At 41.0% G+C, this 24696-nt stretch overlaps 1 protein-coding gene across 2 annotated transcripts in view; it reads left to right on the top strand.

The window, feature by feature from the left end:
- Positions 1-24696, top strand: part of DNAH12 (dynein axonemal heavy chain 12) — a 107459-nt gene that overhangs the window by 4096 nt on the left and 78667 nt on the right. For both annotated transcript variants that reach the window (XM_082209107.1, XM_082209106.1), the window contains exons 3-20: positions 2248-2338; positions 4955-4981; positions 5435-5624; positions 7781-7856; positions 9727-9885; positions 10703-10898; positions 11961-12149; positions 13861-14017; positions 14115-14206; positions 15883-16061; positions 18007-18142; positions 19088-19213; positions 19451-19585; positions 20860-21053; positions 21305-21548; positions 21947-22132; positions 23180-23380; positions 24155-24349. In XM_082209107.1, the coding sequence (XP_082065233.1) occupies positions 2248-2338; positions 4955-4981; positions 5435-5624; positions 7781-7856; positions 9727-9885; positions 10703-10898; positions 11961-12149; positions 13861-14017; positions 14115-14206; positions 15883-16061; positions 18007-18142; positions 19088-19213; positions 19451-19585; positions 20860-21053; positions 21305-21548; positions 21947-22132; positions 23180-23380; positions 24155-24349 (2773 nt within the window). The remainder of the gene's footprint in view (positions 1-2247; positions 2339-4954; positions 4982-5434; positions 5625-7780; positions 7857-9726; positions 9886-10702; positions 10899-11960; positions 12150-13860; positions 14018-14114; positions 14207-15882; positions 16062-18006; positions 18143-19087; positions 19214-19450; positions 19586-20859; positions 21054-21304; positions 21549-21946; positions 22133-23179; positions 23381-24154; positions 24350-24696) is intronic.

Genomic DNA, 24696 nt, shown 5'->3' with positions numbered 1-24696 from the left:
TAGATCACCTTCAGATTAAAGGTAAAGGTAAAGGTACCCCTGCCCGAACGGGCCAGTCTTGACAGACTCTGGGGTTTGTGCGCCCATCTCACATCTATTGGCCGGGGGCCAGCGCTGTCCGCAGACACTTCCGGGTCACGTGGCCAGCGTGACAACGCTGCTCTGGTGAGCCAGAGCCGCACACAGAACGCCGTTTACCTTCCCGCTGGTAAGCGGTACCTATTTATCTACTTGCCCCCGGGGGTGCTTTCGAACTGCTAGGTGGGCAGGCGCTGGGACCGAGCAGCGGGAGCGCACCCCGCCGCGGGGATTCGAACCGCCGACCTTTCGATCGGCAAGCCCTAGGCGCTGAGGCTTTAGCCCACAGCGCCACCCGCGTCCCCTGCGCCACCCGCGTCCCCTCTGCATGCTGTGCCAAGCCATTATTGCCATATCTGATGGGGTCAGCAAACTTTTTCAGCAGGGGGCCGGTCCACTGTCCCTCAGACCTTGGGGGTCGGACTATATATTTTTTTGGGGGGGTGAATGAATGAGTACCTATGCCCCACAAATAACCTAGAGATGCATTTTAAATAAAAGGACACATTCTACTCATGTAAAAACACGCTGATTCCCAGACTATCCGCAGGCCAGATTTAGAAGGCAGTTGGGCCAGATCCGGCCCCTGGGCCTTAGTTTGCCTACCCATGGATTAGATGATCTGCCTTGCCCTGAAAAAAACCCTCCCCCTGATTCCATATAAGATTAGGACTTGTGAAAATTTGTTGTCTGTTGAACATCAAGAGTGATCTTTGTTCTTTACAATTTAAAGATTCTAATTTAAAACTTTCTAGTGTAGGTTATTTAGAGAATAGACTCTTTGTTTAGTTTTATTCTTTGTTAACTTCCCCCTTGTTCCTTATTTCACCATCCTTAAGCTCAGTAAAGCTTCTTAAACTGATATTTTGAAATCAGTGACTGGGGAGTTACTTGGTAGCTGTCTCTTCCAAGATTGTAAATTCACCAGCAGCTCTTGGAGTTTTGTTTTGTTTTTTTGCTCAGGAGGCAGAGTAGATTGAGAGGTGATAGCAGATGTGTAAGCTGGAGTGTTACAGCTTGGTATTGCCTTCAAGCCAGTTGAGCATATTTGTAGCATCTTCCCCATGCATGTGTTCCCCATGCATTTGGTTCAACATCTGAGTTCTTTCTTCATGTGCTACCAATAACTGAAGTGCAGTTGCTATACAATAGAAGCATGGCATTTTTAGTAGTGGTGTCAGATTTATGGAGTGACCTTCAGGAATGCACACCTCCCCCAAACCTCAGGGAAAATAAGTATCATTTTACTACTTTGTAGTTTGATATTTCTTATTCTGGTGATTTGTTTGTTTGTTATTTAGTAAGTAAGTAAGTAAGTAAGTAAGTATACCACCCTTCAGCCAAGGATCACAGGGCAGTTTACAGTATAAAAACCTCAAAAATACATAATATACTAACAATACCCCCCCTCCCAGTTTAAAATGCCATAGGTTGTTTAATTAGCCACAGCCCACTGCAGATATAATAGGTTATATCTTTTTAAAATAACATTAATAAAAATATAGTAATCAATCAGGGGGTTGGACTCGATGGCCCTTGTGGTCTCTTCCAACTCTATGATTCTATGATTCTATGATTCTAAGCTGTTTAAAGTAGTGGCCTACTACACTATGGGACACAAGATTTAGCCAATCACCATTGTGTAAATTCAGATTTTACTCCAGTAAATAAAGATTTTCCTGGTCCTGGGGAAGATGGATACATGTGTGTTACAAGTCCGGTGAGTATACTTCCGTAGCAGGCTCACTACCAAAATGATGTACATCAATACACATACATTTTGTTACAGTCAAATGTATGTTTCAAATGTTTCAATTTGGGGTAGTAAACAGACACCAGAGGTACTCCAGGAAATTTAGAATACTGGGCTAGTGCCTTCTGTTGTCTGATTGTTGTATGAATCATTAACTTTATTGGATTAGGATCTTACCTGAAAGTAAGTTCTACAAAGATACACTGAGAAAATATGGACAACATAATGAATTACTATCTAACCTGGCCCACCTTTACATAATTCCGTTTGATTATTGCTGAGTGCCTATATGCTGATGGAATAATTGTGGAAGGGGAGAGACAAAAGACTAAGGGACCATTTCTTTTGCTGTATCTTGTATTTCTGTTCGAATCATTGTTTACAGTTTTCAGATTTAACTGAAAATTTTACTTCAGAGTTAAAGAGGCCCAAAGAGAGTATGAAGACACCACAGATGAATTTCTTAGAAGAGAGGCCCCGTCTCCTATTCCACAATTGCCTTTAACTGTACGTTTCTCATTTATTGAATAATTTATTTGGGTTCTGTTGTTATTGTTAGATTATTGAAACACAATATGTGTGGTGGGCAGGCACAGTGCATTAATGAGTTACTGTCCTCTTGAACACAACCCAGCCTCGCCCCTTCCTTTGTCTTGGAAAATCCCCATTGCAGGCCTGCATTAAGAACCTTGCCAAGGAGTTGGTTCTAAAAGCTGTTTTCCCTCATAATAACCAGCCAGATTTTCTGGTTTATCATGATTTACTGTGAGTTAGCAGCATGCTAATGCATGTTACCTGGTTGTTCCCATGCACCTGCATGGAACCTGAATTCTGTAGTAAAGTTTCATCAAACACATACAGTGGTACCCCGCAAGACAAACGCCTCGGAAGACGAAAAACTCGCTAGACGAAGGAGTTTTTCGTTTTCTTAGCCGCTTTGCAAGACGCATTTCCCTATGGGCTTGCTTCGCAAAACGAAGCTTGCCCCGCAAGCTCCGGGGATAGCGGGGAAGCGCAACGCGCCTTCCCCTCTCTCCCTGGACCCCTTTTGAACCAAGGGGCGGCAACGGGGAGAAGCGATTCTCCCCGCTGCCCCTTCCCTTGCTTTAAAACAGGTCTGGGGACAGAGGGGAAGGCACGCGCGCCTTCCCCTCTGTCCCCAGAGATTGCGGGGCAGGCAACGGGGAGAAGCAATCTTCTCCCCGCCGCCCCTTGCTTTAAACAGGTCCGGGGACAGAGGGGAAGGTGCGCGGCGCTTCCCCTCTGTCCCCGGACGGTCTCCATAGGAACGCATTGATTGATTTTCAATGCATTCCTATGGGAAACCGTGCTTCGCAAGACGAAAAAATCGCAAGAAGAAAAAACTTGCAGAACGAATTAATTTCGTCTTGCGAGGCACCACTGTAAATCCACAAAGATTTTTGGTATATCTAAGACCTACGCTCATGTTGCATCTTTGGGAGGAGGACAGAGTTACACGCAAAGCACACATTGCCTCAGCCACTGTTCAGAGTAATTAGATTATGTTCATGGGCATAGCTGGGGGCAGATGCCCCCCTTAAATCAAGTAAATAAATAAAAATATTTAACTAAAAGTAGAAACTGTAGAAAGATTTTGACAGATTTTTCTGAGCACTTGCAATCAAAAGGAAGTAATTTGAAATAATTGTTGTTGAGACATTTCATTCCGAATCTGCTAGACGGAGCCAGACAGAGGATGATGACAGGTGGGTGTCCTGCCCCCCCCCCAAATCCTGGCTGCCCCCCCAACAACAAAAATCCTAGCTAAGTCCATGGTTAAGTTCAAAATTCCTGTCACCTCCAGAAAAGCAGAAGATTCTACTTAAGCCAAAGAGGGATCTAGAGACTCAAGCAAAAATATCATGGATTCATACTTGCAAAAACAGTGTCATTTGCTAATGCCCTCACTGCTAATGTTGTGTTTTGATAAAAGGATTGTGCATCTGTACTCAGTACTAGTTGTCTCTGTGTGTACTGCGCTTTTTGGTAGGTATTCCTGGCCTCTGAGTATTGTGTTTGTGTCCGTTGTGCAAGTGGACTAGTGTCCAGTTTATGGAATTGCATTTGATTGATAGAGATGGTTTTGATCCTAAATGCTTCCCTTCGCTTTCTCATAATAACGTGTAACAAAGTTACTACAGGTTAGATTTGTAGTAATTTCAGGACCCTAACTGGCCCCCTCTTTTAGGATAGATCTGTGCAAATCTGCTTCCCTTGCCCTTTCCATTTTTCTCACCCTAGTAAATTTATTTGGATCCCTGGGTACGATTCAATTAAGTTGTGTTCATGCAATGAGGTCCACTCACACAACAGGGCTCCCCCACACTCTGCTCCCTGTATGCCCTCTGAACCCCCTAAATCTGCTTTGGATGCTTTGGGCAACCCACCAAACAGATTTCAAGGGAGGCATGGGGAGGAAAAGGGGTGAAGTCTCGTTGCATGATCAGACCTCATTTCATGCATGCATGTTGAATTCTGCCCCATCTCTTTGCAGAACTGTACTAGTTGAATGAGCTACGCTATTGTAAACTTAAGATAGTGTGAAACAGGGAGCTTAGAGGCAAGGAAGTGTTTAATAGGAAAGTAGTTGGCTCACTTTCCTGCCTTGAGTGAGAGATCAGCGTTCTTTATTGTTTCCTGTCTTAGTAGGAAGTTGTGTCTTGAACTGGTACAAAAGTTTATATAAAGCAAAATCCTAGAAAAACCCATGCATATACTTTGGTCATTATGAATATTTTAATTATCAAAAGTGTTCACGGGCATATGTGTTTCAAGAATAACATTTAGCTTTTAAAAACTCATGCATAGCCATCAATAGGTTGTATTGGAGGCAAATGGTGTTTCAGTCAGCACCAGAGAAGCTTACAGTTGCTGATGATTCTCAGTCCCTATTGACATCAGCAGCCCTTATGTGTATTGCATCTACCAACCAGCCAGGAAGTGCTCAGTAGCCTGGTGCTGAATGAAATGACCTCTCCCAGCAGTTATCAGTAAAAACATGCTTACCCTCACTGGGTGCCACTGCAAACAAATGATTTCTTGTTCTATTTTGTGATTATTTCTTGATTCATATAACATATTTTTGTTGCATTTCCCCCACAGATGAACAGTGAGCAGAAACAAATAAGAGTAAGTGTTGTTTTTTTAACTTGTTGCAAGATTCTGATAGATTCTTTCTAAAGAGAGTGTACATAAGGAATTAGAAATTATGTAAATATGTCCAATATCTAGTTGCTGATCTCTATATGGAGAAGTAACATAGGCCTGGTTTGCAGGTCACAGTAAGCCAAACTATGGTTTACTGGGACCATGTGAACAAGTGAGCTGCTTTCCCCCTCCCTAGTATTCTTTACTCATGCACTGTGTGCTGAGCTAAACCAATATAATTTATGCTGTTTTGTATTCTAGGTGTTAGATTATATAGTCAAGCAACGTTTACTTTTTTGCTAATACATTTTTTGCATTTAACTGAAAGAAAGTTGCCTAATTTCCTTAATAACTGATCTGGTCGTGTCAACCAGATTGTGTTCATGATCATTTCATTGTCATTGTCATTTCATTGTCATTGTCATGTCATTTCAGAACAACTATCTCTTTTTGAAGAATTGTGTTGAAAGTAATCCAGTAGTGCCTATTCAGCAAGAGTGGTTAGAGTCCATGCTCACTTTGGTACCTGATAATCTAATGGAAGGCAAGGGCAGAATGAAATTGGTGGACGAGCTCTTAGCTGAGATAACAAATGATTATGAAATGAGCATGAAGAGATACATGGGTGAGTTCCACTAGCAATATTGTCTCATGTCTATACAAGTTATATTCCACCTTATGTTTATGTTGATACTGCAAAACATCCCTTAGCAAGTTATTTTCCTCATATATACCTACAAATGCTTTTGTAGAACATAAAGCATATTTTATAGCTGGTATTTTATTTTAGAGGAGCAGTAATGTAAATCAAACAATAATAGCTTTCAGCTACATAAAATCTTGACAAAAGAGGTACCAAAAACTACATTAATTTTTGTCTTTATGACGTTTTCTGCATTCTAATTTTCTTCAAAGCATGCTTTTATTTTTGTTCTTCGTAATTGTTGGTATTTGCATAGCACATCACATACATCACCTCAGTACAGTAGCACCTCTGCTAATGTTACCGTCGGGTAACATAAACTTTGGATTTTGAAAGCAGCAAACCTGGAAGTGTTTCACCGCGTGTACATGCTCAGAAGCACTCTACCGCACTGCGCACATGCGCAGAAGCGGTCCCCCTGATTGCAGAAACCTCAGGATCCGACCGGAGCCCCGGAACGGATCCTGTCCTCAACCGGAGGTACCACTGTAGTGCTGTCAACAACTGTAGTAATTTATTTATTTTTTTACTTTTATATCCTGCCTTTCCTTCAGTGACCCCAAGGCAGTGCACATAGTTCTCATTCCCATCTTACAATGATCCTGAGAAGTATTTTAGTCTGAGAGATAGTGAGTCCATGGCCACCCAGGGAAGTTCATAGTCCAGCATTCTAAATAACTTGCATCTTAAGCAAGTGTTTGGTTCTGGGGATCCACATGTAAATGCATGCTTACCTGGCTTTGAGAAGGCGGTATGAGGGTTCTGGCAGTGTTCTAGAGCCATGTCCCCACTCAATTCACCAACCCTGGTAAGCAGGGCGCCAGGCTTTGGGGAGAAGCCATGAGAACTCTAGGACACTGCCAGAGCCCTCACGCTTCCGGCCCAAAGCCTGGTGCCTGCCTTACCCAGCTTTAGCAAGGAAGAATTAGTGCTCTGACAGCACTCACTTACCCCTTCCCAAAGCCGGGTAAGCCTTTGATCGCAGCTCTGCAGGAGTGGGTTTGGGAATAAATAAATGGAGAGTAGGTTTCTTCCACTCTTCATTTATTTATTCCCCACCCCTCATACCTGCGTAGAGCTGTGATCACATAAGATAGCTCAGTTGGTAGAGCATGAGACTCTTCATCTCAGGATCATGGGTTTGAGCTCCACATTGGGCAAAAGATTCCTGTATTGGAGGGGGTTGGACTAGATGACCCTCATGGTCCCTTCCAACTGTACGATTCTATGATTTAGTGATTCTAAGGTGCGAGTTACCTGTACTACACCACTGCCAGTATTACCATCCCTATATTGTAGGTGGGGGTTGAGGCTAAGAGATGGTGGTTTACCTGCTTGTGGGTTTTCCAGGGGTATTTGGATGACCCCTGTTGGGAACAGGATACAAGTGAGTTCATAGTTAAGGCAAGACTTGAGCTTGGGATTTTATAGTCTCCACACTGCTGTCAGACTAATGTTCAACCGAGTGACTCCTCCGGTCTATTCCTCTGACGATGATTAACAACCTGAGCCTTTGATAAGGCTCCAAGCACGTTCCCCCATTACGCAGAGTATCCAGCACAGGGAAGGACGAGATAGTATGAGCTACATGGCTAAAGAGTTTTATTTCTCGCTACACAGACAGAAAAGAAACATCCTCTCTCTGTGAGAGCAGAGAGCAACTGAACAACAAAGGAACAGGAAACCAGTAACATCACATCTGTCTCCTGTCTTCCGTGAGACTTCCAACAGTCTGGAATGTCTCTGGAATGCAAAACAGAGTCTTGTGATTCCAAGAGCACTGCACAGTGGCAACACACAGAAACCAACATCTGTACCCTTACTTGACACATGTCAATATGTTGTTTTTTAAAAAAATCAAAATCTCTGTTTACTTAACAAATGTGCTAATATAAAATGTAAAAGCTGTTTTCCCGTAGTACCTGAGGGAACACATTAAAAAAATGTAAGTCCTGTGGATTTGGTTAGTAGGAAATTTTAAAAAATGAGGTAGCATTCTTTAAAATAATGTTTCCTAATTTATAATATTGTTACTCCCTTCAGTTGTATAAATGTTACAATTTATACATATGTTACAGTGCGAAGTGTTCTTGTCAAACCAAACGTAAAATTGCTTGAATATGAGAAAGAGGAACCGTTGCCGGTTGAACCTATGTGAGTAAATTAAATTAATGAATGCTTTAGGGTCTAATCAACCCACCATTTGAATGTATACCCAGTACAAGGCACCCTACTCACATCTGTAGTTTGCTGGTGGCTAATATTGAGATGGTAATTCACTATGAGCTGGTTTAGACATCATACTAAGTCATAGTTTTGTGTTGGAGACATGGGCCTACTCTTGCTTCCCCTGCTTTAGTGCAAATATAAGGAAGAGATTGGAAGCATTTCTCCCCCCCTGTTTTTTGCTAACCAAGTCTGTCATTATGTCCAAACTGGGAATTGCAATTAATGTTAACTATGATTGATCTGAACGATCTATGATTGTAAACCATGGTTTCAGCCATATTTAAAATTAACTACAGTTTTTCCCAGTTCAGACATAATGACAAATTATGGTCATTTGAAAACAAAGGGCAGATTTTTCAAAGATAATTTCATAGACGTTCCACATCATTATTCCATTTGAGTGTGCATATGCAGTTGGAGCAGCAAAAAGATCACTGGAATATGAGGCTAGGGGTTGAAAATATAATCTCTTGAAAATTGAGTTTCCATGTCCTTGTATACCTTTAAAATGGATTAAGACTGTGAATATGAAATTAGTTACAGCAGGAGGTGTGGGCAGGTTGTGAGGGTGTGACCCTGGGCCACAAAGATAGGAGGGGATACACTGGCTGCAGCTTTAATAATATATTTTGTGATTAAATTTGTGGATGCCATGTGCAAGAACTAAAGTATACCTTAGGCCTTTAACATCACCAAAGAGAGCATACTTTTTCATGTGTCTGCTGAAATGAATGCAACATGTGCAAGAACATGATGTTGCAATACTCTCACTCCTTTAAATGGGTCCTATGCAGGAAAAGCTAAGGAAAGGTTGCCTCTGCTATGACCTGTCAGATATTAAAATGAGCAATGCTGTGGCTTGGAGTTGAGTACTCCATTGTGATGGATAATCACAAACTGAAACCTCTTTTTTAAAAACTGGAAATGTTTTATTTTTTATTGGGAAACATAGCACTTTCTTTAAATGACCTGAAACATTTAATTTGCTGCAATAGCCCCCCCCCAATCGCCCTTATTTATAGCATTTGAATTAAATGATTGAGATTATTGGAATTTCAACTTTTGAAACCGCAGAGAGGCAGTATGCTTCTGAACACCAGTTGCTGGAAACCACAGGGGGGAGAGAATGGCCGCTCACCCTTCCCAGGTGGTTACGGACCTTCACCCCATCCACCACCGCCAGCGGCAGAAACTCATGCGCTTGCCAGCCATTAAGGGAATTACCCAGCCAGCAGAAGTACTGAGCTGGATTCCCTGCCAGAAAGTCAAAAATAAATGGGCCAATCAGAGGCCCTGCTGGAGGGGCAGTGCCTTGCCGCCTGGCCAGCCATTGGCTGTGTGCCATGTCCACGCAGGCAGAAATGCACAAAAGCTGGCTGTGGCTGCTCTCCGCAGCACAGGCGGCCAAAGAGAATACTGTTGCACTGAGATCTTGCTTGTGGGCATCTCATAAGCATCTGCTTGACCTCTGGGCCAGAAGGGCCACTAGCCTAATCAAGCAGCCTCTCCTTCTGTTCTTATTTTAGAAATGTGCACTCTGTCCTCTTAGCTAGAAACTTTCTGAAGATTGAAGGATCTTAAGCAGTTGGTGAAATGGTGCAACTTAGAGTCTGGCTCCTTGGGTGAGGTATATGATGAACCCCTTGCCTGAAAACTGAGATAGTACTAAGCCATCTTCATACATTGGAGGTTTTAAAGGCAGAAGTTATGTATGAGCCACTTCTATTTCTGATTAAGCTTTGTTGCATGGGCTTCTGTTTAATATCTTAATTTTATTCATTTCCCCCTCTCTCAGAGGATTAGACTTTTCCAGACCCTGGCATAAAAGCTTTCTACAAGCAAGAAAACAGATATTTGCAAATCTACATATTCTGCACCCAACTCTAAGAATTTTACTGGATATTGGTTATAAAACCTTTTCAAAGTTACTTGTAGTAGATGTGTCAAATTTCAGGTAAAGTTGATGTTGTTGCATTAATATTCTAAATATGGTGTGTACGTGTAATTCTAATTAGGTTCACATAGCATTAAACTTCAGTTTATTTGATGTAAAAATTATATTTAATGTGTCATACTAAGACCACAATTCCTATTGAATTCCATTAGATTTACTCCCTAGTAAATGAGTTTAAGGTTGTAGTCTAATATCTTTACATGCTAGTCATGTAAGGCAGCCAAAATGAAATGTTGCTGCACTTACGCTATCCTATAACTATTATTTTCCTATATATTAATGGCAAACTCATTCTCTCTCTGGGTCCTTATATAGTCAAAGGGGCACCCCTCATGCAAAAGAGTGAGGTATTGGCAGTCTTGGGGGAAACTCCAAGGTTTTCAGAAGTACAAAAATATTTAGGGGGGGACCTAAGTGGGGGGAAACCAAAAACAGCCCTATGAGTACTGACCACGCTTAGCAGGCACAAAATGCTGACTGTTGAGAGACTGACAGAAAACTGAAAGGAAATGGGGAATGGAACGGAGTGTCCTGGAAGTGGGTATCACCAGCTGACTGGAACCCGGAATAGGAGCATGTCATACTGCAATGTTTTGTTGAAGGTCCTATTTGTGTTATCTTTGGTTTGGAGGCTTTTTTTTTTGCAACCAATGTGCTCAAGAGTCTTGATTTATAAGATATGGGCTCAGTGTTTAATTCTTTAACATGACATTTTCATTGTGTATGCTGATCACATTTTTTTCTGATAAGCAACATAATTAGATGTGTTTCAATGCAGCTTCCCTTTCCAGACCAGTCTTTTCTTCTTAATATATAGGTCGAGGGGCCCAATTGAGTATGAATCTCTTCAGAATGATGTGTCTATAAACTGCTTAAAAACTGAAGAAAAGTTATTAAACACATGGTACCCGAGGGTTATCAATCTCTTCACTAGAAAAGAAGCCCTGGAGGGTGTAAAGCCCGACAAAGTTGATAGTTTCTATAATTGTGTATCTACACTTATGTCTAATCAGGTAACACTAATTTTTCATGTCAGTAACAAATGTGTGTCCTATCCAGAGCTTCTGTTGTCCCACTGTGCATCTTCAGAAGTCCTGAGTTCCCAGATAATTTTAACAGACAAAGAACCCTCTGCCTTCGTTGAAATGCATACAAACCCTCTTGTGGAAGAAGTAGAGCTTTGTGTGTGAATCAGAAATTGTGTACCTGCTTTACTCTACTTCTATAGTATGTACTACTTTTGCAGCAAGAAGGTGGGAGAAGGGAACAGTAGGCTTGCTATATTTCAAGACCTATAAGTCCAGACACAAAAGTTGTTGAGCGTTTTTGGGGAAGTCAACAATGAATTTGTATTGGATGTAAATTTGTTAAAACTTTTGAAAACTAAGAAAAATTAATTGGCAAAAAAAAGAAAAAAGAAATTCTGTACCTGCAAGAGTTCAGTGTGTCAGGGTGTGGGTGTATGTATATGTATGTGTATATATGTGTGTGTGTGTGTGTGTGTGTGTGTGTGTATATATATATGATAACATTTATTGTCCCCCAGCAGCTGGAGATTAATGTTACTTTTTTAAAAGCAGGAGAAAATATTTCGCCATACAATGTTAGGTGTCATTCTGAATATTCAGCATGAAACAAATTAGCATTTTAGTTAATCTGAGCTCTGAGTGTTTCAGCAGATTGGCAGGTTATAAATGGTTTAAATTAATAAATGCAATTCTCTACCAGTGAGGACCCCAAAGCAGACATAATATTTAGGCTGCACACCTGCCAGAAAAGTGGCAGCAGAGAATCCCCTTCTGTTAGCACCCGCAGGGGTGGTACAGATGGTTCCTGTGGTTTGTTGCTCTAAATTTTCATGCTTTACTTGAAATTTCAGAATTTGCATTTTAATATAATTTGGAATCCTTAATGCTGAACTAGATTTTAGGCCTGGTGTATTAGAATAATTATTTAGATGTCTCTAAAATACTTGTTTGCATGAACTTGCTATGATTGGGAGTGGAGGTTAGCTTTATGTGGTTATTTACTGGCCACGTGCAATGAAATCTACCTGTGGTTTATGTATTTTTTAGCTAAAGGAATTATTGAAAAGAACGGTTGAGGCTTATGTGAAACTATTTGATCTTGAAGACCAAAGACGTCTGCCTTTGTTTAAGATGGAGCTAACTTTTGATGATGAGAAAATGGACTTCTATCCATCATTTCAAGATCTGGAAGATGCTATTTTGTTTATAGTTCTTTTGATTTCACAGACTCTGCAGGTTGTTTAATATGTTGTTACTTTATTTCATAAATTCTTTAAGAATTTAAATAACTTATACCTCTATAGATTTCAATTGAACACAGGGTAATCATAAATGTTACATGCCAGCTCCACTGTTGAATGTATTCATTAGTCATCTGTAGCAAAAAGCAAGGGTTTTCCCAGAAGGGAGTTTGTTGTGAAATCCCTGCTGCTCGTGCTTGGACATTTATTTATTTTTGCATTGTCCCCACAACATCATTGTCATCAAATGCCAGCCCATACTTTTTATTCATTTTAGCAGATTGAGCTCTTCTGCAAAGAATCAAATTAATAAAAATTATTATACAGTGGTACCTCGGTTTTCTAACGTAATGTGTTCTGGAAGACCGTTTGAGTTCTGAAATGTTCAAAAACCAAAGCACAGACAGTCACAAAAACAAATTGGTTGCAAGAGAGCTCTTGAGATTAGTAGAAGCCACTTGGCATGTTTGACTTCTGAGGCATGTTCAAAAACTGGAGTATTTCTGGGTTTACAGCGTTCGAAAACCGAAATGTTTGTCGGCGGAGGCGTTTGAAAACCGAGGTACCACTGTACATCCACAGTCACTGTGGGGTGTGGAGCCTCATTAACACATTTTTGGGGTTGGTGAGATTCTGGTGGGTGTCCTGTGTCAGCGCTCCCAACTTCTGTTTGCTGCTTATCTCAGCATGACCAAGACATTTTGTTTCTGGCAGACCACATGTGCTGAAAGCACACCCATATTTCAGCAACCTGATTTGAAGAAACTATTCACTCTGGAGAAAACTGTAACCACATTGTGCTTAAAAAAAATGGAGGTCGTGTACATGACCTCATTATTAGTATTTCATTATGGCTGTGGTTTATTCGGGGGGTGGGAGAATGTGTGATTGTGTTGGTAGTGGTAAGGGTTATTCCTGTGGGGTGTTCCTAATTCTTTGGGGCGTTGTCATCCATCTCACTCCAAACTACAGACTGATATACCTATCACTCTGGTTCAAGACCTCAGTATTAAAATTTAAAAAACAAACAAATGGAAATTGATATTCTCCCCTTCTCCCAGAATACAGCCTTCCATTTTGCCTAATGAGAGATATCTATTCTTGTGCTGTTGTGCATTTTCTAAAGGGGAAAATGTGCCTATACACAGAGGCAGAAATACCTGCACAAATGTCAGAATGGAAGAGGGTAGTGAAGGGTGCGGTAGGAGCAGTTGAGGGTACGGACAAAATAACAGAGCCCAGACACATTCTGTGAAGCTGCACTCACTGGGCACGAAATGTCTGATTAGCAGCAAATATCCAAACAGAACGTGTGGAATGTAACGTGTTAATCAAGCACACAGAACAGAACCTGAACAGCCCATTTGTACTATAAAGCTTCCATTTGAAAGTATCCAAAGTGTGATGGCAGAATCTGTTGTTGAAGCAAAATAGCTGAACAGTCAGATCCGAAACAAATTGCAAAGAGGCTTAGAGAACAATTTCATTTAAAAAAGCAATGTGTCGCATGTTTACTCACAAGTAATTCTAAGTGCATATTAAATTTATGTTGATCACTGTAAGGTGATATAAAACTTTTCTAAAAGTTAAGTTATTATCTTGGATGTGTTTTAAGGAATCATTGACAAGTTTATTTTATTATTGCTAGTAATCATTATGAAATCGCAATTTAAAGGCCTTAAAGAACTCTTGCGTGTTTTGAACAGAATGTCCAGGCAGTACATTCCTGGCTAGCCGGTGGGACCACAGTTGCAACTATTGATACGGAACTTCCTGAGCATGTTATATCATGGGCAAACTCTGTACTGAGGGAAGCAATTAATGAAAACTTGAAAGGGCCAAAAGCACAGTTGGATTATTATTGTAAGTCATTTTAAGTGGAGCTTTGAAATATAGTGGTCTCAAAATAACCTTGCAAAATAATAGTTAACAAACTTTTATTGTGATTGTTGCTTTGCAGTAGACAAATATGGCTGGCTAGTAGATGGGACTGCAGATGATCGAATAAGAGAATTTGTAACTGAGGAGCATAGTTTTGATGAATATACAGAGGTAATTTCCCTATATAATTACAGGTAAATCCAGTTTGCAAAGTTGTAGTTAAGTATGTTTTGTCTCTGGATTTAGCAGTCTTATGCCATCTGCACCCCCTTTTAGACAGCCACATGTGTATGACTTCAGTTGTGAAGCACATAAGTAACATTTCTCTTCTCCCCCACACTCTTTCCCATGCTTTACAACTGTTTAGATATTTTGATATGTTAAAGCAACCCCCCATGTTTTCCAGTCCCGATTTAAAAAAACCTATTCTTTTTCTTTGTCATTTAAATCATGACATCATCATGTCTGTAGGAATAAAATGGTGTTTGATTCTGCTGCCCTAGGGCTGAGCACATTTACATAGGAAGAAGTATAATTTTGTTGCAACAATGATATCTTTTTTTAAAAGGAAAAATAATTAAATTAGCCCCCGTAATCATGTACATGTCTGCCCACTGCTTCCTGCCTGCAATAATAATAATAATAATTTATTGGTTTCCCCAAGCCACTCTGGGCAGCTTCCAACAGAATATAAAAATACAATAGTCTATTAAACATTAAGAGCTTCCCTAAACAGGGCTGTCTTCAGATGTCTTCTAAAAGTTTGGTAGTTGTTTTTCTCTTTGACATCTGGTGGGAGGGTGTTCCACAGGGCGGGTGCCACTACCAGGAAGGCCCTCTGCCTGGTTCCCTGTAACTTGGCTTCTTGCAACAAGGAAACCACCAGAAGGCCCTCGGCAGTGGACCTCAGTGTCCGGGCAGAATGATGGGGGTGGAGACACTCCTTCAGGTTTACTGGACCGAGGCCATTTAGGGCTTTAAAGGTCAGCACCAACACTTTGAATTGTGCTCGGAAACGTAGTTTTAAAAGAGAAGAAAGAAGGCTGAGGTGACCAGCACCAACCCTGCTTCCATGAACTCTGACATAATCATACTGGCCCAGGTGCTGATGCTAGGCCTGTTTGTTGGTGCCTCCCATAGTCTGACCCCCTCTTGGTGGTTATTAAGGAGCAGGCTGGATTTTAGCCCCAAGCTCCCAGCAGCACAGCTGGCAGCTTGTGTTCTGCAAGAATAGATAAAATGTATTTGCTGCTATTGGAATGCCCTTCATCTCCTGTTCTCCAAGTCTAATTCAGTTGTACTGTATTAAAAGGCAGTGGAAGTTCTGAAACTCCACATTCTGTCCTATCTGTAGCAAGAGAGATGAGACATTTTGGCAGCAGAGCACTGTGTGTATGTGAGTGGACAAAGGGGAGACAATAGGAGGCCAGAAAGAAGACTGCAGCAATCCTTACAACCACATCATTTTATAAAGGGCAATCCTCCAGGGATTGCTTGGTTGGATAGAGCAACGGATGTGACTCTTACTTTTGTATGGTGCACTGCATTTAAGTCCTAGAGAAGCCTACGCACACAAATCCCTCCAGGCAAGCACAAATCATTATCACAATTCAAGGATCCATGCCAGCCAGGGAAATTACTAAAGGAGGGTGTGGAGTAGGGCCAGTAAGAAATGTTGCCTTGGCAGAGTCCTGAGAGCTGGATAGAGAAGTCTCAAGGGTCACATTTGGCCTGCATGCCTGAAGTTTCCCACCCCTGGTATACTGTATAGGATTGTTGTCCTATTCAAGAACGTACATGTTTTAAAGACTGCAGTTTAAATTAACAAATGTAATGTTCTTTTGAAGTTTATAGATGACTTTTTCAGTCTTGCAAAGGAAATAATGAGCTTGCCAATGATTGCTCATTTCCCTATGGTGCGATTAGACTGTGAAGATTTGAAGCAAGGTTTGAGTGACAAGGCAAAGAGCTTTGCAAATAAATTATTGTACATAATAGCAGAAAATCACAAATCGGAAAATAAAATGTAAGTAAATCTTGTTATTAATCATCTTTCACTTAAAATAGTTTTTGCCATATGCATAACATTGTTAATTCCACCCCACCCCGCTTTGTGTATTATTCTCTAGAATAACCCTTGTAATTCACTATTGCTGCACATTGCGATCCTGGCCTTAAGCTCTGCTGTATGATGTCTGCATAGTACAGTAGTGACTGTTGCCCTTTGGGGCTGGTGGGTCAGAAGACAGGCTGGTCAACAGTAGTTGGAGCCTGAACCAATGACAGGCAAAACCAATGAGTTCTGCCAGAAGCGAGCCCGCAGTAAATCACACGGAATAGGTTCAGTTCACTCTTGATTAGAAAAGCACTCTGTACAGGAGTGCTAGGCCTCATGAGCACAGCGACTCTCTTTGGTAGGTCTACCAGAGACTAAAGGTCCCTGCCTTCCTACAGCTGCCCAGGTCTCCTCTCCAGGGCTTCTCCCAAGCAATCTGAGACTATACCAGTGTGCCTGCCTTTGGTCCTCCTGCTTCATGCCTCTGGGAGTCCAGTGGGGAGGGGGAACTTGTCACAACAGGAGGGGGAGATCCCTGTCATTCTTCATCAGCCTGACTCATCTCTGCCTCTTAGTCTCCCTCCTCTCTTGCTTCCCCTTCCCCTTCTGCTTCTGGACTTCTTCCTGCCGCAGACCCTCCCTCCTCACTAAACCCTGTTACCTCTTCAGCTTCTGACACATCCCCCCAATCATCTTGCTCTTCTCCCTCTGACTACTTATCATTGTCCCACCACCAAACCCGGGGCTCCAAGCCTTCTTGGGGGTTCCCAATTCTCGTTTTGCCTCCATCCTTCTCCTTGGTGAGTTCTACAGTTACAACACTAAGACCAAGGAGGAGAACTGGTCTAGATGTAAGTAAGAAGGCAGATGGGGGGAAAGGCTGGATGAAGGAAGACTGAAGTTGCTGGTTGGGGTAATGCCCCTTCTGTTCTAGGAGACCAGCCTCCACTGGTACAGTATAGAATTGGGTGCTAGACTCCCAGTGCTCATATCTTTTTTCCCAGCATGAATAACTACCCTTGCCACTGCAGTGAAGTGTTAACAGCTGCTGGAATGACAGTGCCAGTTCTCAGTTAAACCACTGATTCTGCTTTTAATTGATATCTTAGTGTTTCTTATTTAACTGCGTCTCTTTTTATTTTCACATTACTAGCATTCTTGGTTTTGTATTTAGCATATGTTTAACTGTCTTACATCATATTAAATGCTGATGATTATAATACTGCTAAGCATTTAGACCGTAATTTTACAAATAGTAGTTTGTGCTTTCATATTTTGTGAGCCACCTTGGAAGGCTTATTCCTGGAAGTTGGCATTGCAAGTGCTGAAAATAAGTAAATCTGTAAATAAATAAAATTCTACAAGCAAAACAGCAACAACTAAGTTTTAAACGGTGCAAAAGACTATGCAAATAGCTGGGGAAAGTTTGTGAAGGGAGGCAGGTCTACTTGACCTAAGGCAGGTAGCCCAGTGCCTTGGAAGATGGTGAAGAAATGTGCCATCAAATGTGTCAGTGAGATTGACTATTGAAGGCCATTGAAATGCAAGTCGGGACTGAGACAAATAGTTCTGTCAAAGCTGCCTTCCATAGTGGTAGGTGGATGAACTGCTTTGAATGGTGATACATTGCTTCTAAATGAGTTATTTTCACAGCTTATGGATTCTGTATTCTGTCTTGAAGCTTGAGCACTAGGTGTCAGTCATAGCCATGTGTGTTTCCCCCATCTTCAAAGCTGCATTTCCAGATACACTTACCTGGGAGTAAGCTCTGTTGAATTCAGTAGAGCTTCCTTAAATGCAATTACTCCCCCTCTCCCCGATGAGATAAGTTAAATAATAATGTTTATGGTTCAAGGAAAAAACAAATTATGTCTCTTAAACTTTGGCATATATCAACATAATAATATTTTTTTAGGATATGCAAGGAATTTGAGACCATCAAAGTACGTGCATTAAAACCTCCTGAGACAACAGAAGAAATGATGGAAAGCATAGTATATATAGACAAGGCTAAAACCGTAGGAATCCACAGTTTATATGAAAGGATCAAGGTAAGGTATCATATACTTTTAGGGTTGGGTTGTTGTTGTTTTTAAACTAAATGCACAATCATAGGTAGGATGTTGATTTAAAGCCATTTAACTTCAACTGGCTTTTCATTTTGTGCTGTTCCTTCTGCCTTTTGTCACTATGTGTACGGTAAGCGCCAGCAGAGTAGAACCCAAGAAGCTTTACTCACCAAGTAAACCTGCTCAGGCTGTACAGCTGCAACCCTATCCAACCTGAGGGATGGGTACATATAATCCTCAAGGAAATTACTGAACCATTTTGGTTTGGCTTCTTTGGATGGCTGGGCAAAGGAAAAACAAATCTGCTGGACTTAACATTAGGGACACACACACACACAATTATGGGAAAAGAGAGAAGGAAAAACAATAGAAAGTTCTACATGCACTAAAAGGGGAGGGGCTCTTTCCTTAAGACATCTTGGGGTGGGAAGATAGAACACAAGTAAGTACAGAAATCCCAACTATGCTGGGTTCTTGGGAAGGAAGGGGGGAAAGGAAGATCCCACCAGTCTTTCTCAACTGAACTCTGAAGCATCCCTTTCATTGTCTCAGTAAAGAGAGAACAGCCCCCATCCATCCAGGAGCAGGGTAAAGACTGCATTGCCTCACTGCATCCAGTTAGGAAGCTGCATTATCCCACTGGGTTCAGTTTGCCTTTTGAATCTCTCCCCTTTGAATATGTGGGCTCTTCTGGGGCAACAGCAGCAGCTCTTTGCCAAAGCAATGTATTTAGTTTCTGTTCTGGAGGGGAAGGTGGGCAGTGGGCCTAAGGGCAACTCAGACTGTCTGGTGGGCTATAAGCTACTTGGGGGCCTCCTAGCATGAGGCCTGCATGGAGGAAAGATAACTTTCAGACAGGCTGCAAGAAATGGTGGCTCCTGTTAATTTATAAATAGATATAAACTATTTAACTATTTACTTTTCTAGGAAAGTCAACGGCGAATGAACTATCTCCTAGATGTTTTTACCTTTGACCCAGAAGGATTGACACTGAATGCCACTGTCCTACTATGGCCTCAGAATATTAATCCCATCTTTGATGAAAATGATGAAGTAAATATACACATTTTTATATCAGATACTACACTATGTGAAAAAACAATGCTTAGACTACAGGGTTGGAAATACTGGTAGTCTTGAGAGCTGATTTTGAAGCCTTCTGTGAGTCATGTCTAACATCAGAGGACAACTGAAGTTGGCCTGATATCATGTAGTATAGTGATTCTAGATAATGTTCACAAATCTTGATCCTCATGGATGCCTGCCACTAACTACTTCTCTGTCTTATAGCTTATTGAAAGGTCTAAACGTAAAGGTGAAAGTGACTTATTGGCCAAACGTGAGAAACTGATACTGGAAATAGATAGGCAAACTCGTCGTATGCATGAGTTTACAGAATACCAGGATTTGGATCGCATGCAACAGGTCTGTGGCACATGGTGTAAAGGGGATTTTTTACTTTGCATAAGGAATACACATACTTTGTGTGTAACGATGACGCTTTATCTATGTGCTATAATGCTAATTAAATTTAGCACTTTGCTGTTGAACATCATAATGGAATTTTGTTGCTTGGATCAGGGGTCACCAAGCTTTTTAGGCCCAAACCAGGAAAACTGTTGTGGGCACTACACATACACCCTGCAGCCATGCACACATGACAACTGCATAAACAACATTCATCATAACCACACACTCACACTTTCCCCAACAGCAATTAGTCTTGAAAAGAAGTGTTATTGACTTTTTTCAAGCCTAATGTATGGGGAGGGATCTTCCAAGAGAGTGCATATATGGAGGTAAGAGTCAGCCTCCCCGACCCTGAACTGCAGTCTCCATGAAGATCACTCCTCCACACAACAATTAGGCTTGAAAATAGCTAATATAAGACTTTATCAAGCCTATTTGGAGCTAATATAAGACTTTATCAAGCCTATTTGCAGCAGGGAAGGGGTGAGTTATTGAACCTTACCCAGCAAAAAAATCCAACAAAATCCATCCATAAGAATCCAACAGTAGCTCATACAGTGGTTCACTAGTACACTTCCAAATTCCACATTGAAGCTCCATTGAATGGTAAAGGCAAATGTAAAGGGCCCCTGGACTGTTAAGTCCAGTCACATTTGACTATGGGATGCGGCACTCATCTCCGCTCTCAGCGTCTTTACCAGAATGTTAACTGGCATGGGTGGAAGCATGAGGGCTAATATATTTTCTCCTTGCAGGCACTCACTAGTCATCTTTATGTATGATACTGAAGTAGCAGTCAGCTTTGCTCTATTTGCATCCTGCACCTTATAGAAAGGGCATTTGGTCCCATTCTACTATTCCATGGTACTCAGCAGCAGAAGCTGGTAGTCCACCATCAAACCACTCATCTCACAAGCCACAGCTGTCAGTCTCTCAACCCCTTGAAAAGATTATTGCATTAAACTAGGGGAATTCACTATTCACATTTATTTAGAAGTAAGTGCTATTGAGTTCAGTGGGGCTTACTCCCAAGTACATGCCTAACTGAAGGCTAGTGCAGCTGGATTTGTCTGTTGCACAACATTAAAACTCTCCCATCTGCTAGCACAAGAGACTTGCACTCACAGGTGAGAAGATTGGATACAGCCTGTTGTCTTGTAATGTTAAGGACTACTACATTATTAAGTGAATTGCCCAGTATTTCTCAAGAGAGATAAATCTGTTTCCAGTATGTGACCGACATGAGAACCATGCAGAAACGCCTTCAAGATGCTGACGAAACTGTTGCCTTCATTAACAAGGAAGAAAAGCTTTTTAATTGGGAGCAGACCGAATACCCAGACTTGGAGACCTTAAAAGTTAACATTGAGCCCTACCAAAAACTTTTTGCTTTTATATTGAAATGGCAGCGGACTGAAAAAAGGTAATTATATATACAGAAAGTGACTGAAATTCTTCTTCGCATTAAGTAATTCTGTTTGTCCAGAAGTGTGCATTCCTGGCTAATGTAACAAGGCTGTAATTCTTGGTGTCTTATGGTTTATATTTTACTTCATCATGTTATGTGATGGGTTTCTTTTTATGACCCATGATGCATTAAAAATGTTTTGATGCTTATGTTAAATTTGCAATTTCTATTCCAATGTAGGATTCATTTTATTTTTCTTTTGCTAGATGGATGGATGGTGCTTTTTTAGATCTCAATGGTGAAAGTATGGAAACGGAGGTAGATGAGTTTTTTCGAGAAATTTATAAGACAGTAAGGTTCTTTCAACAAAAGCTAAAGAAAGCTGAACTAGAGAGAAAAAAGTCGCTGCAGCGGAGAGCAGTAGTAGAAGAGAGGGTAGAGGAAGAAAAGAAGGACAGCCCAACTATTTCAATGTGTACTGCAGTAATGGAGCAAGTTAAAGATTTCAAGGTAACTGGAGATCTATAAAAATAAGATGGCCTTAACATGGAAAATGTTTTAGAGTCTGTTGTACAAATATTATTTGAGCACTTGGAAAAAATATGTGGCCTCTTCATGAAAGCTCACAATCCCCCACATCCATAACATTGAATAATAAGATACATTAGAAGTTCTTTGAAGATCTAAGCTACGTCCAAGGGATAGCTCTGTCGATAGAATATAAGATTCTTAATCTGTGGGTTGTGGGTTTGAGCTCCACATCAGGCAAAAGATTCCTGCATTCCTTGTGGCCTCTTTCAACTTTACAATTCTAGAATTAAAGATTTTAGATGAATAAAACATAATTTCCAAGTGATTTTAGTTACAACGGCGACAGTTGTTTCGCAATATTTTTTTTTCTCAACCAGGAAAATATCCCTTTGGTGACTATCCTTTGTAACCCAGGCATAAGGGCTCGTCACTGGAAACAGATGTCAGAAATTGTTGGCTATGATTTAACTCCAGATTCTGGAACTACCCTAAGAAAGGTTTTAAAGCAGAACTTGACCCCTTTCCTAGAGAAATTTGAAACTATAAGTATGGGAGCAAGCAAGGTAAGAACAAGCATAAACTTTTCTGCCCCAGCACAGATGATTTATTGTTTATTTAAAAGACTTCTATTCTGCTTCTTAGGACAGTTGCTTCAGAAAGTGATGTGCAGTCCATAAAACTGTCAAAATTGTTAATTTAACAATTGAGTTAATACAGTGGTGCCCCGCAAGACGAATGCCTCGCAAGACGGAAAACCCGCTAGACGAAAGGGTTTTCCGTTTTGGAGGTGCTTCGCAAAACGAATTTCCTATGGGCTTGCTTCGCAAGACGAAAATGTCTTGCGAGTTCCTGCGGGGTTTTTTTCCTCCCCCCCTTTTCCCCAAGCCGCTAAGCCGCTTATCAGCTGATCCTAAGCCACTAAGCCGCTTATCAGCTGATCCCCTAAGCCGCTTATCAGCTGATCCCCTAAGCCGCTTAACAGCTGATCCGCTAAGCCGCTAAGGCGCTTAATAGCTGATCCGCTAAACCGCTTATCAGCTGATCCGCTAAGCCGCTTAACAGTTGATCCGCTAAGCTGCTTATCAGCTGATCCGCTAAGCCGCTAATAGCGCTAATCCGCTAATGGGCTTGCTTCGCAAGACGAAAAAACCGCAAGATGAAGAGACTCGCGGAATGGATTCTTTTCGTCTTGCGAGGCACCACTGTATAACTACCCAGCCTGGATAGCTCGGTTAGTTAGAGCGTGGTGCTGATGATGCCAAGGTTGCAGGTTCAATCCCCATAAGGGACAGCTGCATATTCCTGCACTGCAGAGGCTTGGACTAGAAGATCCTCAGAGTCCCTTCCTGCTATACAATTTTATGGTTCTAATATAATATTTCATATATCTTAAAAAACCCATTGCATTTGAACAATAAAACTATTGGACAGTAGCTTCATTATCTGATATCCCAATTTAAACACCAATTATAAGAAGGCCATTTAATGTCCATTCTAAAAAGATGTGTCTTCAAACGTTTGAAGGATATCAGATATGATGAAATTTCATACATAAGAATCTGTCTGAAATGAATAATAATAATAACACCATTTATTTCCCTATGATGTAGGAATTCTCATTAGAGAAAGCAATGCACACTATGATGGATACCTGGGATTCAATTTCCTTCCAAATAAGCTTATACCGTGAGACTGGTGTTAATATTCTCTGCGCAGTCGATGAAATTCAGACTATTCTGGATGACCAGATTATAAAAACCCAAACAATGAGGGGATCACCGTTCATAAAGCCTTTTGAAAAACAAATGAAGGTATTTGTAAACTTTTATTTATACAGCTTCTTTTTATTCACTTCCTTTGTAAAGTGTGTTTACATATACAGTACACTTTTGAGGCTCTTGAAGGAAGCTAGCAATTTCTATTGAAACTTTTAAAAAAACCTAATAAATTTATTTTCAGATTTGTTTGTATCTCATCAGACCCCAAGAAGTTTACAATTCAATTATAAGAAGCAAAACATTGTGTCATTCATGTGTTTAAATCACTGCAACTAAAATATAACCCTACATCTAAACCTGTTGGTTAGTTCAGATGAAACTGAAACTCTGGTAAGCATTAACCATGGTTCATGTCTGTCCTGCTGTAAACATTAACCATGATTAAAGCTGGCTGGTGAAGTCTGGGGAATTTTTTTGTGCAAGCAGGAAGAGAGTGGCTTTTTTCTCAGCCATGGTTAAGAGGTCAGAAGTAGTAGCTCAGATTGTCCCCAAAATTAAAGAATAAGGGACTTGCAAGTCGAATGTTTTGGCTCCCGTTCTAGAAGACGGTTTGAGTTGCGAAATGTTCGAAAACTAAAAATACAGAAGTTGTGTGGCATGTTCAGCTTCCGAGGTGCGTTCAAAAACCAAAGCATTTATTTCCGGGTTTACGGTGTTCGAAAACTGAAACAATCAATGGAGACGTTCGAAAACCAAGGTACCACTGTGTATATATAGAAGTTGTTTTATTTTCATGCCTTTTATTTTTGTCTTTTGCTTTACATGCCATGGATGTCTTACGCAAATAACTATACTGTGTTTTTTAAGGAATGGGAAGATCGCTTGATTAGGATTCAAGAGACTATCGATGAGTGGTTGAAAGTACAGGCTCAGTGGCTTTACTTAGAACCAATATTTTCTTCAGAGGACATCATGCAACAGATGCCAGAGGAGGGACGTCAGTTCCAGACGGTGGATAGATACTGGAAAGACATTATGAAATACTGTGCCAAAGACCCAAAGGTGAAGTAGTAATGATGAGCCTGTAGTTAGCAGGTGAAACAAACCACAAGTTCTTAAACTATGCACAAGAACATTTCAGGTTCTTCTTCTTTCTTTTCGTAGCCATTGTGCCCACCACAAAGGTCGTATCTGCCAGAGAATACAAAATAGCAGTCAGAATTAAAATCAAGGCTGACCTTGTTAGCACACAGAAGATCTTACACATACCCTCAAACAGCACTTTTTTCAGGGGCAACTTGCTGGAATTCAGTTCCGGCACCTCAGGAGGGGGCCATTGGGAGACATTCATGATGAGTTCCTGCACCTAGAAAAATAGCACTGCCCTCAAGGCTCTCTGTATCCCAACC

The sequence above is a fragment of the Podarcis vaucheri genome (genome assembly GCF_965113315.1).
Source record: "Podarcis vaucheri genome assembly, chromosome: 2".
Taxonomy (NCBI): domain Eukaryota; kingdom Metazoa; phylum Chordata; class Lepidosauria; order Squamata; family Lacertidae; genus Podarcis; species Podarcis vaucheri.
This window is presented reverse-complemented; position numbering and strand designations above follow the sequence as displayed.